General features: G+C 36.9%; 1 protein-coding gene across 4 annotated transcripts in view; it reads left to right on the top strand.

Moving 5' to 3' along the window:
• The window catches only part of DENND1B (DENN domain containing 1B), a 266,602-nt gene that overhangs the window by 207,599 nt on the left and 40,604 nt on the right, over window positions 1–18,399 (top strand). For 3 of the 4 annotated variants that reach the window (XM_060091461.1, XM_060091460.1, XM_060091463.1), the window contains 4 exons: window positions 3,181–3,221; window positions 3,939–4,007; window positions 9,081–9,137; window positions 9,981–10,088. In XM_060091461.1, coding sequence (XP_059947444.1) covers window positions 3,181–3,221; window positions 3,939–4,007; window positions 9,081–9,137; window positions 9,981–10,088 — 275 coding nt within the window. The remainder of the gene's footprint in view (window positions 1–3,180; window positions 3,222–3,938; window positions 4,008–9,080; window positions 9,138–9,980; window positions 10,089–18,399) is intronic. The other variant, XM_060091462.1, reaches the window with a different exon arrangement.

Genomic DNA, 18,399 nt, shown 5'->3' with positions numbered 1-18,399 from the left:
TTAAAAGTCCACATCCAGTTTTCTGAACTTTAAAAAGGAGACACATTTTCAGATTGATTTTATATACAAGTGTGTGGTTACTCTCCATTAATAGCATTGGTTTCTTCATTAGTTTCCCAGCATAATCTGATCAGTCTTGTATTTATTTAATCCTATTTCTTTTTTTACTGACTGGTTACCTAAGACATTTGAAGGGGTGGTGGATAATCATGAGTTTTAGTGACATGTATCTGGCCTCACTGAACAATTTAGAACAACTTACATTTTTTGATAAGTGACTGCAGGTTACTGGAATTTAAGCATATATATTTGAAGAGAAGGTCTTTGCACAAGTGAGAAAGATATTTTGACCTTGAATGTGAGAAAATCACTTGTTTGATTAACAAGTACAATGTTAAGAATTTCCTCAATAATGCTTATTATTTCCATAATCCAGTTACTTTAAAAGAAAGACTTAGGGTTTTTTTTTTTTGGCATTTAGATTTATTTTTTGAGAAGAAAAACAGCCTTTTTTAAAAAACACACATTATCAGAGAATAATGTGCTTGTCTCATAAATTTTGTGGAAATAGGAGCCTTCAGACTTAAAAGCACTAGAGTTGAAAGAGACAATTAGCCTTTAAAAATTTTTTTACTAGGAATCTACCTAAATTGTACTACATGTTTTCCTATCATCTTAAGCTGTTTACTTAGGGACTTCCTGTTTGCCCCTATACCACATGATTCCACATTATTATTACGGGTGGATCTTATTATCAGCTCTTTCTCCTCTAGGTATCAGCTTTGAGCAACCCCCTTTCCTTTCTAATATAATCGCTTTGAAGTCATGCAGAGGAAATCTCTATATAACTTAACTCTTCTCATATTTTATTTATCCTTCAATCTTAAAAGTTGAAGGACTAATGAACCAAGAATTAAAATACCTAAATTCTTATTCTTTCTCAATTGCGATCTTTGTGAACTTGGGCAGATAATCACCTCAGAACCTCAGTTTCCTCATTTGGCAAGTTATTTGTCAGAATAACTAAGCTGACGGTGTGCTGTCACATGCTACACGTTGCAGCAGCCATGTTACAGACCTAGTCCCAGTGGCATGGTTCACAAGGGTAGAGTGGCCCGACCCACAGACCCACTGGACTGCAAAGCCCACTTCCTTCCCATCCAACTGCTCTGCCTGTGGCACCACCTGCTTGGCCTATTTTACAGTAGAAAGATGCAACTCAAGTAATATAACACAGACAAAAACATTTTGCAACCTGTAAAGAGCTGAATATGTATGAGCTATTTTTATTCCTCACAACTTTCTCCAAGAACTGACCTTTCTGTAACTGCTCTGAAGTTTTAAGATAGTTACTTTCTTTGTGGGTCAGAGGTTTAAAAAATATGTTTTCTGGAATGACAGGTGTTCCAGAATGCTAAATAGTTATCATATAGTAGTTGGTGTTTCTCTTTCCACTTTCTTAAATTCATTTTGGGGAATGAATTAAAACACTTTCCAGAATACTATGAATAATAACCAAGTTTTAAATATGTGATTTCCACACAACCATTTTTAGTAGAGAAGTAAAAAGTATATGAGCTGATGAGAATTTTTAATAGAGAAGTAAAAGTATATGAATAATCTGGATAAAGACATACTGTTTATTTTTTGTTAATAAAATCTCCTTGAGAAATAAATTAATAGAATAACTTGGATTTTTTCATCATTTTACAAGGGAAATAAAAATTTAAAAATTTTGGTCAGGCTGTATACTATCTGAAACTCATGCCCTTTAAGCAATGCATAGGCTATTTTAGGTAGATACATTTTGCTATAGTCATTTCATAAGATTAGAAAAATATTGTTTTCCTCGTATTTCTTCTTCCAGAAAAGGTACAGTGTATTGCTGAGTAGTAAGAGATGTTTTTCAGAATAGGGGTTGTTTCTTGATATTTCTTTGAAATTAAGGAGAGATTTTTAAGTATAGGAGTGAATCCAGAGCTGGAAATTTTTTGCCTGATGTTGACTAGGGATGCAAAGGTAACAGCTAGAAAGAAGTTCTTGAACTAAGGATCATTCTGCCTCTGTGTTATAACAGCAAGGTGATGCATTTGTTAAAAAGCCACAGCTACACACAGGAGGAGAACACAATCTACTTTAGGGATCCTTTGTACTGGGTAGTCAGTCTCTGAGTAACCTTTGTTTTTTTCTTGTGGGAGTATTTAAGCATTTAAACAACCAGGAAGGTAGATGAAATCTAACTAAAGTCAGCTGATATAAAACAGTACTTTAGTTGTGTGGCTTTTTTTTTTGGCCTTATATCATCTTATTGATTAAATTAATTATCATATTTGGAGCCAAATATATGATTACTAGTTTTACTAGGACTGGTTGTGTCAGCATTTGAACTTTCTGATAACCATGAGGAGATGCTACCATATTTCCTTGGGTAGTATCTTTCAGATTTGGATTTACAACTAGAGAATATTTTCAGAACATTACTGCAGGTTAATTGCATCAAAGTAAAATTTGCTATCAATTAATACTAATGTCTAACAACTATAGAGGAATCTTTTTGGTCCTCAAGGATCTTTGCATTTCTAAATTTCCTTCTAGTTTTTTCCTTTCCTTATACACTTTAAAAAAAATTTTTTAACATCTTTATTGGAGTATAATTGCTTTACAGTGGTGTGTTAGTTTCTGCTTTATAACAAAGTGAATCAGCTATACATATACATATGTTCCCATATCTCTTCCCTCTTGCGTCTCCCTCCCTCCCACTCCTTATACACTTTAAATATTGTTTTAAATGAACCTAATTGTATAAAAGAGCCAAACTTTTACAAAACAACATAGACATAAATATTAAAAAATCAGTTTAAAAGATGTAGGAATTTTGGATTTCAAAAGAGAGGTTATTTTTTCCCTCTGAAAGTAGTGTTAAAATGAAAGAAGATAGAATACCTTAGCGTGTTATCTTCATATATGAGTAAAGAAAAAGTAGTCTTTAAAATGCTAGTTACTATTTTCCTAAGAATTAGAGCATTTATTAGTTCTTATGGTGAATTGCTTCTTTTACAATATTGCAGATAAATAAAATTTGCCTACTAAACTCCTGGAAATACTAGTTCTTGATGAATTTTGGTTTATGGATTTATTTTTGATCAGATATTCCTGACATCTTCTTTTTATATATTTCAGGGAACTCGAGGTCATATCAGCAATGGGTGCATACAGTCAAGGTAATAATAAACTGTCACAGTTTCTTTTTTTTTCTTTCACTCTGACATATATGGGAAAATGTTCAGTTCACGTATACTGTTTATGTTTATGCTGTTTATTGGCAATATTCGAAATGTTTCTATGTTTTCTCACACTTTAAATATTTTTATTTTATGCTTATGGTTTGTTGCTACTTATAAAGAAAATTTTAAAATAGAAAGCTTTTGTCTTTCCATTTTCAAAATAAATGGCTTGATTTGAAAAGCAAGATTTTACTGTCACCTTATAATATATTCCAGAAGAAGGAGTTAGGCAGAGTGGTAGGATTTGATGGGAGTTTTATTATTTCTGATAATGTGCTTTTGTTAATACGATTATTTAAAATATAAAACTCTCTGTCACAGATTGAGACTTTATTACCAAGCAGAGAAACAGATGATTGTATTTTTTTTTATTAAACTTTAAATATATACTGGTCATATTGCCCAAGTCTGCCTAAACTGCAAAGATGAAGGGATTTTATTATGCCAATTAAAAGAACAGAGTAGAATGTTTACATTTTGTGTGAAATTACTATGGCGTATATAAAAGCTTGAAAACATTCAACATGAAATAATTTTGTAGGTCTTTCTTTAAGCTGTGGGTAAAGCTCTTTTTCTATACTTTTAATAATGCTTTGTTTTCAGGACAATCTGGCCAAAAATTTTTAGGACTGTGTTTCTGTTTTTCCTTTGCAGAAAGGAGGTGCACTACTCAACACAGCAATGACCAAAGCAACCCCCGCTGTGCGAACAGCATATAAATTTGTAAGTTCTCTTTGGTGTTTTAAAAGTTCTACTGGTAAAATTTTACAACATTTTCCTAGATGATAAACATGTAAATCCAAAATCTTTTCTATTTTCCTTTAAATAAGCTTTTTAAAAAATTTAGAGTTAATATTGACTGAAGCAAACTCAGTTATTAAAATTGTATCATTGTCCAGACAGGATATTTCCTTTGTATAATCTAAAAACGGTTCTTCATTTTATTTCAAACGTATCAGCAAAATTGTGCCCTCAAATCGAAACCGTCCATGATGAAGAGCCATTTTTAAAGATTTGATTCTTTCATTTAACAACATATTTTAAATTCTCATTGTGCACTTGAGGCTTAAGTAGGAAAACATTTTTAAAAATATGGCAAGTTCTCTTCCCTCAAAGATACTTTGACTCTCCAAAATGAGAATTCTTCAGTGATACCCCATGGCTGGTAGTAAAATAATAATGATGATACCAATAGCAACCACAATAAATAAATAATTAACAACCTAAAAATCTCTTTGCTGTGATAACTGAGACCCCCCAGGAGCCGGCCCCTCCTGCGTGCCGTCTCATCTCCCCGAGCCCCCAGCCTTGGTGTTTCCAGACCCTGAGCTCTTCTCATTTCGTGAATGCAGGGCACTCTCTTCTGCCTCTTTATGCTTCACAGGCCATTCCTGCTGCTTTTGGGATGTCCTTTTCTTGGCTTCTATCCGCCTACTAAATTCATCCTATAGACATAGTTTAGACATTAGTTCCCCTCAAAAAAAAAGTCCCAGTGCCACACAAAAAGCATTTATATAGCGCTTCTGTGCTTCCACAGGACCTGTGGACAGACCTCTGCTTCAACACTTGTTGTGTCTGTGCACCTGGTATCTATCCAGGAGACCTGTAGGAGCTGGTGGCTTGCCACTCAACAAGGCTTTCTTTGAAAATTCAATAGGTCATATATATAGTCTGTATTTCTAAAAATATTCTGGGCATTAGTTTTGATTTTATAAGAATTTATCTTCACATGCTTTCTCAGTAATGAATCAATGTGATTGAATTAATGATAGAATAATATGTTTTGATAACTTTAGAACTTACGTTCTTTCCCTGACTTACAATTTTGATATATATGTAGCCCCCATTTCTGTTTAAAAAAATCTGTTTCAAAGGTTATGTTTTATAGTAGCGAGGCTAATCTACAGAGTGGATTCAAAGATACAGAACCAAAGCTCTGAACTATCTGAAGCCTTATCAGGAAGTAAAAGTAAGAAGAGGTGACGTTTTGTCTTAGAAGTGTCAGCCTCTGCCTTTGTTCAAAGCCTTGCTAGGAAAGCTCTCTGAGTAGATGGCCTTCTCACTCTAATTAATACTGGTGGTTTGATCTATATACAGTTTTTGAAGAGATGTTAATTTTTCACAATGAAATAGCACATAGCTGCCATGTAAAAAAAATCGAACTAATGTTGAGCCTCGTTTTCCACATTTAAGATTCTAAAAAGGTGTCACAGTCAAGTACCCTTCATTTTGATTCCTGAGAGAATGCTCAACATTTTCCTTCAGGCTTGGAGAGGTTGTATTTTAGTTTTGCTAAATATGTGTTCTTCTCCTTAATTTCACTCATATCTTCCATAAAAGCACGGAGATAAAGCAAACATGTTCAAAACCCCATTTGTGATTTAAATTTTTATGCTTCTAACCAGTATTTTATTTTGAGCCCTGCTCAGCAGAACAGTAAAATATTTCAAAAATTTAAAATTCTGCTCTTTGGATGATTATTCCCTAAATTAATTTCAGGCAAATTAGAGTACTTAGAATATACTTAATCACTTTTAACATTTGTCTTGTGATGAGGTTGAACATGAATCAAGAGGTTTGGGGCAAGTAGATAAGTCAATCTGTGACCTTCATGGTTGTACCTAAAACTCTTCTTTCTAGACTGCTCATATTCTGAAATATGAACTCTGAAATTCCTCCTTTGACCACAGATTGCTATGAACAAAATTCCCAGTTTCTCTTGTGTGGTATAACAGGATTTATTTACCTTGAAGTTCTGTAGATAATACATTTTTTAAAACCCTGGGAACCATGTTTTTAACTGTTTTATTCATTCAGCAAATCACTGTCATGATCTAGGCTTTGTACTGGTTATAGGAGCAGGACAGGCACTGCAAGTAAGAGAGGGACTGTCCCTGCTTTTATATTTGTATTGCTGTGTGACTCTCGGTGCTCTGGACATACTACAGCGGTACCGAATATGTATTCATCGAAGGAAATAATGATTTTGTCCTATACTTCGAACTTTTTTCTATGCTTAGAACATTTTTCTGTCTTGTGTTTTTCCATGCTAATAAGGAGCCATAAAGAAAACTTGAGTTGACATATATATCTTCTTATACATCTAAAAATAACAGCAAAGTGAATACATATTTGATTTGGCTAAAAGATTTTCTGAGTCAACTTTCTTGTTAGGTCTTTGCAGTTTAAATTATTAGCCAAAGCCGTATTTGCTGGGTGCTTTTCTGCAGAGAATACTTGTTCGTTGATAAGTTTCCACTTGATAAATTGAAAAGGATAGAGAGATCCTGTACCCCACCTTCCGGATGGTCTGAGAGAGATCAGTGAGGGGGAGGTGGACAGCAGGCGTGTGAGTGAATCAGCACAAGGATGGCTGACCATGACTGACACCTCACTCAATTCTGCATTAGAAGCATCTGAACGATGAGTGTGAATCATGTGGGTTTTGAAAGAATAGAGGATATTTAGGTAAACTAGAATATAGTCCAAATGTGAGGAAAGATAGGTGCAAATTTGAGGAGATTAGAACAGGAACATTTTTGAGTGGGGTAATTATGCATTTTTACCTAATGGGAATGTAGGCATTAATGTAGGACCCTTGAAATAGATTCAGTGGCTTTACCACTAAAGTAATGCATGTGAAAATGCTCTATTGATTCTAAAGAACCATGGAAATACAATTAGTGTTATGTGGCTTTTTAGATTATCTTTTGCTGTGTCTCATATGTTTTGGTTTTGCCTCATTTACAATAACGAAATAACTGTTCAGTTCAGAACATTTCTTGAGCAGTTACTGTATGCCAGATGCTTGCTGAGTGCTTCGGATATTAACAGGCCCCTCTTCCCCTCCGTGAACTTGGGAAGACCCTTTCTGGAAGTAACTTGGCTTCATCTGCATGACCTGAGTCTGTAGAATAAGACTCACAGTGCCTTTTCTTTCATGAGGCTTAGATTCAGTGGATGTATTTTAAAAACCTTAGTTTCTCCTTCTTCTTGGGAAGAAGATGGGAAGAAGTTGGACTTGGACCTGCATTTGAATCTAGGCTGTGCAGGCTTATACCCTCTGAGTCACTTTCCTTACTTGTAAAGTGTAATAATAATAGTACTAACTCCATAGCGTTGTGGTGATTAAATGAGGTAAAGCATGCTCGGTACCCGGTGCACAAACGCCGAGGAAACGCAAAATAAATGTGAATTTCTTTTCACTTCTTCTGTGGGTGGGAATTTCCAGTGGGAATTGAGCTTTTCTGAAAGTCCCCCGTGGTCTTCAGTTCACTCACGCTGCACGGGAACCACAGCGGGACCTCACGGCCTCCGATTCTGGAGCCAGGTTCCCCTGGAACATGAACAGAGCCTTTAAATTGTTAAATGACTTGTAATTTTTTCCAGGAAAACTGTATATGACATAGACACAAGACTCGTGTCTGCCTATAAAAGCACTTTGTAAAGTTGCCTGAGTTTCTTTTTTTTTTTTTTTACGTCTTTATTGGAGCATAATTGCTTTACAATGGTATGTTAGTTTATGCTTTATAACAAAGTGAATCAGTTATGCATATAATATGTTCCCATATCTCTTCCCTCTTGTGTCTCCCTCCCTCCCACCATCCCTATCCCACCCCTCTAGGTGGTCATAAAGCACCGAGCTGATCTCCCTGTGCTATGTGGCTGCTTCCCACTAGCTATCTATTTTACGTTTGGTAGTGTAGATATGTCCATGCCACTCTCTCGCTTTGTCCCAGCTTACCCTTCCCCCTCCCTGTGACCTCAAGTCCATTCTCTGGTAGGTCTGTGTCTTTATTCCCGTCTTACCCCTAGTTTCTTCATGACATTTTTTTTCTTAGATTCCATATATATGTGTTAGCAGACGGTATTTGTCTTTCTCTTTCTGACTTACTTCACTCTGTATGACAGACTCTGTGTCCATCCACCTCATTACAAATAGCTCAATTTCATTTCCTTTTATGGCTGAGTAATATTCCATTGTATATATGTGCCACATCTTCTTTATCCATTCATCCAATGATGGACACTTAGACTGCCAACAAACACATGAAAGAATGGTCAACATCATTAATCATTAGAGAAATGCAAATCAAAACTACAATGAGATATCACCTCACACCGGTCAGAATGGCCATCATCAAAAAATCTAGAAACAATAAATGCTGGAGAGGGTGTGGAGAAAAGGGAACACTCTTGCACTGCTGGTGGGAATGTGAATTGGTACAGCCACTATGGAGAACGGTATGGAGGTTCCTTAAAAAACTACAAATAGAACTACCGTATGACCCAGCAATCCCACTACTGGGCATATACCCTGAGAAAACCATAATTCAAAAAGAGTCATGTATCACAATGTTCATTGCAGCTCTATTTACAATAGCCAGGAGATGGAAACAGCCTGAGTTTCTTAAAGTCCAGACATTTGCCCAAATAACCTGCTGCTGTGATGTGCTTTCTCTTTTCCTTGCCCATTTGTCAAAGTTTCAGATTATGGCTGGGCAGTAGTCGTCTGGTGGCCTCTTTTGTTTTTTAATAGTTTAGGAGGCGGAATAGGCTAACTGCTAGCCTTTGTATGATTCCTGTGCAAACAGAGACTAATCATGCTTTCACCACCTCATTTAGGTGTAATAGTGGGTGGTATGTGTCCCTGAAAATAGAGCTTTAGATTATAATTTCTTCTTTCTCTATATAATATGAAGACTTAGTAGTTTTCATTAAATGGGATCTCATGTACTTATTCCTTAAATGTAATAGAAGCACGCTGAGCCAGACACTGGTGTTATCATTTTCTAGGCAAAGAATCATGCAAAGCAGGGAATAAAGGAAGTGAAGAGTAAGCTGAGACACAAGGTACGTCCTGTGCTGCTTTTCATTCTACCTTGATTCTTGCGTTAGTTTGAAGCTTATGCCTTACAAATCACACGAGATTTATGTTTCTAATGACTTTTGAAATATGCTTAGCCCTTTGTTCAAGAATGTATTTTTCATAACCAGCCCTCTGGCAACTATCTGCCATTCTATATGCACCCCCTGAATAATCTCTTTATTGTCTGCATATTTTATCACAGAGCTACTGAGATCTTCAAAGATGCTTTAACAGGATGTATGTTTTCATAAAGTTGATTGCCTTGATATCACAATTGAAATTCTTGCTTCAAGCTGAGAATTTTTTTTTTTTTAAAGATGATCTTTGGTGCAGAATTAAGGCAGGAATGCCATCGTTTGGCTTTATAGGATCTTTCCAATAGTAGCTACTTTAAATTGAAGAATGTTCTTAATTTACAAAGGTGTATTTGAATCTGTGAATATTGCATATATGTGAATAGTTACGTTTATGTATATGTGTGTTTGATTTGATTACATATAATATCTTTGCAGATTTTATCAGTTGTGTTTTGAATTTCTGCCTCTGGAGGGAAGAGACTAGTTAAAACTTTCCTTGTAGTAATGGAGAGTGAGTGATCTTCATATAAATTTTATTGAAATTGTTCAAAGGAGTCAGATTATTTTGGAATATATTAATTCATAATATAGAAAAATGTATTTTCTTCCTAAATAGGTTTTTTTAAACTTGTACCCCAAGTGTTATTTTGTTATTCGCATCTGTATTGGATACTTTATCTATTAAGCAAAAAAGTTTAGTAATAACATGAGTATTTTAGAATAACCACTTGTATGCTGCTTCACGTGTAGGAAAATGAGGACGATTATGGGACTTGTTCTGGTTCTGTACAATATACGCCCGTCTACACGCTACACAGTGAAAAGGGAAGAAACCTAGCAAGGCGTAAGCTTGCCCAGGTGAGGTTGTTTACCCTCCCATCTCCCAGATTTTAAAGTCACGCAATTCCAATCAATTCTTCAGGAAAATTTGGAACCCATTGATTTTTTTATCATATGGTGAGAAACCCTGCGTTGACGGTCAAGGAGGTGAGTAGGTGGCGTCTGGGCCACCTACTGGGCCACGTAAGAGGGTTCTGGGAGCCCAGGGTCCAGGTCCCAGTCTGTACACACGTCACTGGGTCATGTCCTCCTGGTGAGTGGAGAGAGACAGGGTAGTGTGTGGTTGCCTGGGACTGGGGGTAACTTACTGATGGCTTCCTTTACTACAAAAGTAAGATAAAACTCATACGTGGGGATTTGACTGCTAAAGTAATCTGTAAAATTAGAATATGAAGTAATGTATGTCTGTCTTTTTCGAAAGTTAGGTATTTTATTTGCTATCAATAGTTAAAGCTTCTGCTTCTATCTAATACTACTTAAAATATTGTCCTAAAGTAGGAAAGGGTCCAGGATCATAGCTGTATGTGTCTCTGATTTTGCATCATAAGTGTGTTGCTGCTTGTTTTAAGGAAGCAAAATTTGCATACGCCGAATCACACTTTAAGTGGTCTTAGGAAACTAGCTTTTAAAAGGAATTCTCGAGTGGATTATAGTTACGAAACCATGGAACTGGAAGCAGCTGCAAAGCTTCACTTATCACAGTCACCAAAGTTTACAGTTGAGGAAGTTGGTAGCCGAATGGTCCCATCACTTACCTGAAGTCTTGTAACTAGTTAGTGGCAGGGCTGGATGAGAGCCCACCTCTGGTGCTCAGGTAGCTCCCTGGCTGTGCAGACACTCAGTGCAGGGCTTTCCTGTCTTTAGGAATAGGGAGGGGGCCCCGGAAGCGGTGCTAAAACCTCAGCCTTTGTAAAGAAGACCCGTTCGTTTGGTTGTTCAACAGCTATTACACGCCAGGCACTTTTCTAGGTATTTTGGTAAAACATAAAAAATCTCTGCTTCAGGGGGCTGTTTTTTTTTTTTTTTTTTTTTTTTTTGCTGTACGCGGGCCTCTCACTGCTGTGGCCTCTCTCGTTGCGGAGCACAGGCTCCGGACACACAGGCTCCGCGGCCATGGCTCGCGGGCCCAGCCGCTCCGCGGCATGTGGGATCTTCCGGGATCGGGGCACGAACCCGTGTCCCCTGCATCGGCAGGCGGACTCTCAACCACTGCGCCACCAGGGAAGCCCCAGGGGGCTGTTTTTATAACATACAAAGTGCCTTCTCTATGATTTATCCATTTGTTAAGCTTACGTTTTCATACATTAGTATTGCTTAACTGCAGTGTATTGGTCATGAATGCTGGTTGCATGACCTGAATTGTTTCAATGAAATAATTATTCCACAAGGGTAGGAAACTTTTCTGGCTACCACCATTAACTGGAAAACATTTATTAACTTGTAAATTAATGATGGATTTGCAATCAATTTCTTAACTTTTCTCCTTAGATTATATTAGATTAGATTTAGATTATATTTATCATGATAAATAGATTTTTATGTGAAAGAAATGTGGGAATCTTTGTTACCTGCAGAATGCTTTAAGATAAAAAGCAAACACTTAAACTGGAGAAATCCCTGTTCTAAATGTCAGTTTTAAATTAAGAAAATTATTTTTCTCTCCTCATATTTAAATTTTTAAATCTGCCTTTTCTTTAACATGGCACAATATTTTTATGATAATTTAATTATAAAATACGTTACTGATTTCTGTTTTTGTTTGTTTTCTTTGAATTCCTGGAGACACAGTTTCTGATAGAGAAAATTATATTAGGTAATAGAAAACCTTACAGGATAATAGGTTACATTCATCACATACTTACCCTGAATCTTCATGGCTGTCATTTACTGTAATACCATTCGTGTAGTTATCTGCATTCATTAGTTAGCATTTTATGGTTTTCAGGTGGACATGACATGACTTTAACAAGAATTAAAAGAAATAGGGCTTATTCTTTTGAGAATTATTATTTTCCTACTTGGTATATAGGAATTTGTTAAACCAACATATTTAGCTTTATTGTGCAGATGCTGATAATGTCTGCGTAACAGTCTTTGTGAGTGATAAATACCTGAGTTTCAGGCAGTGTGTATACCCAGAATATGTTTCTTTGTATACATCTGTCCCATTATGTAAATAGACACATACATCTATGTATATGTATTTTAACAGCTAAATTTTTTGAGTTTATATTTCCAACCGCTTGCAACCCAGTATTTATTGTAATTTAATTTTTTGCTTTTGCTTGTATTTCTTCTATAATTGAAATTTGATAGCTTTAGATTCACATACACACTAACCAAAGAAGTAAATTTTGGGCCCTTTGGCAATTCTTTTCCTTGCTACTTTCCACCCTTACTTTTTTTCCCCATAGCTGCCAGAATGCATGTTTTCTTGCAATACTAATTTTACTTCTTTGAGCTGAAAGTTATAGGGCTCTGAAATGATAGCCAACTTGTGGCCAGCAGCTTATTTATAAAAGCAGACCATGGTACATTCAAACTGAAATTGTCATCTAATTCCAGGTCTGAATTATTTCCTTAATTTCATAGTGTTAGCAAACACATACACATGAAATATGACAACAGCAGGACATTTATTATGAGGATCTAGGTGTTCCTGCATCCATGTGCAGGAGTGTATGTAGACCTCTGGGAGGATTGGGACTGGAAGACGGGAAAAGCAGTCGGTCGGGGGGGAGAGTATCGACCCCACCACCTTCTCTGTCTTTCCCACCTGGTCTGTTCTCCCTGCGTGTTTGTTCACTGTGTGCGTCTGCAGATCGGCTTTCTCAGCTCCTCTGTCCCTGCACTGAGCTTGCAGGCCCTCAGTTCAAACAACTGCTAGAAATGGACCACATATACATGTGACCACTCTTTCCTTTGGATTCCTTTCCCATATGGGCCATTACAGAGTATTGAGTAGCGTTCCCTGTGCTACACAGTAAGTCCTTACTAGTTATCTATTTTACGTATAGTAGTGTGTATGTGTCAATCCCACCTGAAACTAATACAACATTGTAAATCAACTGTACTCCAAAAAAAATTTTTTTTAATTTAAATTTAAAGAAAAGAAAGCAATTGACCACAATTCCCAAATCCAGTTTCTTGAGGAAGAACGTAATCAGCCCACATGGATCGGGCATAAATCCTTGGCTCCGTCTACTGTAGCCAGAGAGGCGGGGAGAGGACCACGTTACCACGGACACTGGGACGGTGGTGGGTGTGAACAGGGAAAGCAGTTCTCAGAGTAGGGGTTTTAAGGATTGTGACAGTATCTCAAAGGATTTCTACTGTTTCTAATTGCCTTATAATGCTATTGGCCAAGAAGTCATCTTTGCAAAAGAAAAGAAAAATCTATATTTTTGAGTGGTTAGAGGCTGGATCTTTGTCCCACAAATCTGAAGCTTGGTAAGTTTAGGGTCAGCCTACCCTGATGGGCTGCCGTGGCCTCCGTTCTCACGGGAGAAATGAGCCACTTACACAAACAAAAGGACCTCAGCAAAAATAAGCTTCACATGCAATATTTGCACTTTGGGCAAAGAGATCAAGAGGGACCAGGCATAGTCTACTGCCTTTTTTTTTCTTTGTGGTCTGATATTGCAGAAGCTTCCTTGGTTCACTTTTTGGAGATAATCCAATCTCACTGATTTAATCAAAATAAGATCCAGTATCCTGTGGAGCAGACAGAAAGTTGACGCTAGAACCATGTGCGTGTTGTTCTATGACGATTCCCAAATCAGTATGTTCTCTCCTATCTCCACAAGTTGTAATAATGTTAGGATCTGAGCACATTAAGATTTTCAATTAAATATGGAAGCAATTCTGGGAATAGTTGGATGTGGTTAAAGAGAGAACCTAGATATCAATAAATACATCAGAGACACTGATGTTTATTTGTTTATATTCTACCTATTTCCAAAAATAAACTGATATCTTACAAAGAATCATAGAATAAAGAATTAAAATTCATTTAATTTAGAGAAGATTCATGGCAGAGAGAAACTAAGTGTAGTAAGAAGCTAAGGCCCCATCCCGTGCTTAGCAGCCAAAATGAAAAAACACAGCTACCATGATTCATAATGCACAGAGATTTAGAAAGCTGTTCAGGAGATTCATCACCATCTCAGGACGTGGGGCTGGCTGCACACAGTCCCGAGGGTGTACCTGGCAAGGATCCCTGTGTCAGGAGAGGGAAGGTTGGTTTTCTGTATTTGGTCTCTCCCATGCAATCTCATGATGTGAAGCGCTCAGGCTCATCAGAACCTTCCTCAGAGACCCCTCAGCTTCCTCGCTGTGGCCTCAGCTTTCACGTCAGTGTTGAACTGCTTAAAAAGATGCAAAGGTTACAAGCAGAAATAAGCCTAGGATACACTCTTTCCTTCGTTCTGTAGCATCTCCCTTGTGTCAGTACTGGCTTCTCCAGAAGGAACCATGTCCTGGGCCGCGTGTTATATTTGATTGTTCACGTGACCAGATTCTCTTAAAAGACTTGCTGGGTGGTAAATTCAGTTACCTGAAAGCAAGATTCTGTAGATACCTATGGGATTTGGTGATCCAGATAATTTTGATGTTCTTACTACTATTTTCTAAACCTCAATTGTTACCGAGTTGAGATAACATTGAAGTGCCCTGGAGCAGCCTTGGAAAACCCAAGGAAAAGGGACAGTTCCTTGATTAACAGTCTGTGTGTGTTTGTGCGTACTACAGGATTAATTTAAAACTCCCAACAATCCAAGCAGAGTGGGAACTATTACCCCCGCTTTTCAGATTTAGAAGTGGGGGAGCAGAGGGGTTAAGAAATGTGCCCAAAGTTCTACAGTAAAAATAGCAGAGTAGGGATTGAAAAGCAGACAGATGGACTGATTCTGGAACGTTAAGTCCCTGGCCACTGCTCTCATGCTTTGCTTTGAGACGGGTGCTCTTGGAGGAGGGGCTGTTAGAGACAGGGGTGTGGACTTTACAGCCAGAGAGTGTTGACTTGGAGGAGGCTGCTGGCATCTAGCATGAAGCCAAACACACCATCTCAAAGCCTTAATTTCTACATTTGTGAAACGGTAGGAACAGTCCGTGTCATCTTCCGAGGACGCTGTAGGCATTATAGATCATGTATGTAAAGCACCTGCCACACAGTAGGCACTAAGCAGCCGGCCGCTGTCCATTTATACATAAACGCATATCTTGAGCTTCAGGTCTCTTATAGCAGTGGCACCATCTGACCTTCTCTGTTCTCTCCAGAGTCACTAACAATCCTGCAGTCACTGAAGCACTGGGGACCCTAAAATTATCTGTCTTCATTCTAAGTAGGGATACCTTTAGATCTCAGTTTATGATTTGGAAAGAAATATACAACTTTTTGTTTTTAACCAAGAGATCTCTTGGTTTATAAGTTTATAAGACCCGAAGTATATGCCCTTTTGTTGTCAGATTATCTAAATAGAGGATGTGGGCTTGTCTCATCCCATTCCTAACCTGTTTGCTTATCCATTTGAAAAGTCAGTTTTGGCTATATAAGAAGAACTGTACATTTCCAGTTTCCCAACTAGATTTGTGTAAATGAAACACTTTATCTTCATCCATTTTTCGAAAGAGAAAAATGAGACTTTGGTCATTTAAATTCCCAGAGTGTATTTTAAAGTAAAAAAAAAATAAAATTTTATAATCTGGGTACTGTAGAAAAGAACAAATTGAAATGTGTGGTGTTTTAAGCTTCCATGACTTAGCTTATTTTTGAAATGGATTGTGAATCTATATCTACTCGCAACAAATGGTAATTTGTGTATTGGTCTGCTAATTAGTATGGTTATTTCCCGTTTTGTTGATGAGGCTTAAATAAATGTCAGGGGTATAGCCATGAAGATCTTCCAATTAGGCTTCCCATTTGTAAAACCCAACCCTTTTCCCTTTTGTGTGAAGATGACAGTTCCAGCAGCAGCCCCAGCCTAACAGGACTCCAGGGAAAGGTTCCTCCTCTGGTTTTATTGAAAATAGGGCCAGGTGGGTCCAGGGAGAATACCGCCACTGGCCCTGGTGCAGAACCGTTTTCATCTTGACTACATACTTACCTTCTTTCATCCATTTTATTTTGGAACAAAACACTGTAGACTCAGTGAGCAATGTCTAGACTAAGTCTTTCATTTAAAATTACGTTTTAAAATATTTGCCTGTAAAAATTCATTGAAACTTTTTAAGAATGAGAAATAACTTTAAGTAATATGCAAATTTTATATGAACCTAAGATACTGCTCCATATTTAATAATAATAGCCTTTCTTAACTTACTCTGGTAATCGTAATGTGTGCTGTCTGTGAGTCTGTGTTTCTCACAGGCTCGCACACACACAACTAGACCAGTGAATGGCGAGCAAGAGTGTCGCTGTATTACATAGTCAACCTTAACAGATGGATGGCCCTAAGCAAGCAAAACCACTGCAGCAAAATCGAGTGGAAGTGGAGGATTGAAGCTTTTTGTTGTTAAGCCCCATTAAAACCCTGGCACACATATCATTCTTAGCTATTGCATGTCTGGGATGAGTAGCAATCCACTCAGGTTTATTTTCAACCTGTCTAATTAATTATGTAAAAGCTGCATGAGAAAATATGAATGGAAGGTTATTTTTTCATTTGTACTATAATATAAAGTGTGTGACTGCTGACAAATGCCCTCAGTTGGAATGTAGTCAAGACTTTAACCCAAATCCAGTGTTTACAAATAGAAATATGCTCAATAGCCATAATGCCTCCTAATAAGATGAGGTACTATTAAACTAGTGGCCATTTATTCTGTTTTTCAAATTACATTCACATGTAGACTAACAGTCCGAGATATGAATAGTTCTTTAGAGTGAAGAAATAAGGACAAAGTTTATGCCATAAAATATGATATGTGTGATTTTTCCATTTTTTACCCATAGTACAAGGTGATAAAGTACACTTCAAATGAAACTATCTTTTTGAGTCCTTATGTATTTATTGGTTTATAAATCATCCTAATGGATTTGGAATATAGCACAGCATCAATGAGCTCATTTTATAATTGATGAGTAATGTAATTTCATCTTTAAAAACTGTGCTTAGAAGTTGTATATGCCTTTTTTGGCATGTGGAGACTTGTAGGTAAGGCATTTGAAAGCCACATTTCAGTTGAATGGGAACTTAAATCCCAGTATGTAAGCATGTTTTAAATATGAGATGTCAGATGGTTTACATTTTATACAGAATAAATCTCATATTTTAAAATACTGCCAATGAATTTGTTTCTGTGAAATCTACCAGAAAAGATAAACATTTAGATTCTCTAAATTGCTTAGTTCCTAAGCATCTAAGTGATGGGATATTCACACCTAGTAGGGTGTGGTTTATAGTATTGTGTTTATGATACACTTTTCTTCATTGGAATTCAGTGGAATCTGGGAATCAAATGAATGTAATTAAGGACAGTGCTTCTCAGGTGACAGAATAGATTTCGGAAAATGACATGCTTGCTGGGATCTTTGAAAAATATAGTCCATTGAATAGCTTTGCTTTATTGGTCAAGAAAGAAATGGCATAGTCATTGGTTTACAGAGGGAAGTAGCCACTTGCTTCTTCTGACCAAGAAAAAATGACTGTAAACCACAATGAGAAAAATAACCGTGACCTCGGGGGAAGGGGGAGAAACGAGTTTATGAAGGAGGAGAGCCAGATACTTGGAAAGAATACTTAATATAATATAAATCTTCCAAAAAAATAAAAGTAAGTTTAACCAAATCACGGTAAGCCAAAAAAAACCCCAAAACAAAACAAAAAGAGAAACCCTAGTTTTTTATTTTTAGCACTCTGTTTACTTTGGCTCAGTATTGAGAATTGTTATTATGATTAAGCTAAAGTGCTGAATTAAAGTGATCAGAAAGTCGAAGTATTAAAGTATGAGAGTGTCAAATGATAAAATGTTTTTAAAAATAATTTAAGTAAGTGTGTTTCTATTAAAAGATGCCCACAAAAAGTACTGCCTAAATGAAAACATGGTTTAGCAGTCTTTGTCCAAAAGCCACTCTTTGATAGAGCATCTATTTAGTCTAATTTACACTAATGCCACTAATTTATAGAATTGATCCTTTCAGTCCAATTTGAAAATATGGGGACCATGTTGTTGTTTTAAAGAAAGTTATTTTTCTCTGTTGTTTCTGTTGAAATAATATTCATTTCCAACATGTCAAATGTGATTATTGTTACCTCTGTGCCCCGCCAGCCCTTCTCCCCAACACGCCAGTTATGGATGACAGGGGTGCCCTCTAGTGACTATTCGGTAA

The sequence above is a fragment of the Mesoplodon densirostris genome, chromosome 2 (assembly GCF_025265405.1).
Source record: "Mesoplodon densirostris isolate mMesDen1 chromosome 2, mMesDen1 primary haplotype, whole genome shotgun sequence".
In the NCBI taxonomy this organism is placed as follows: domain Eukaryota; kingdom Metazoa; phylum Chordata; class Mammalia; order Artiodactyla; family Ziphiidae; genus Mesoplodon; species Mesoplodon densirostris.
The sequence above is the reverse complement of the archived record's forward strand: the minus strand, read 5'-3'. Positions and strand labels throughout refer to the sequence as shown.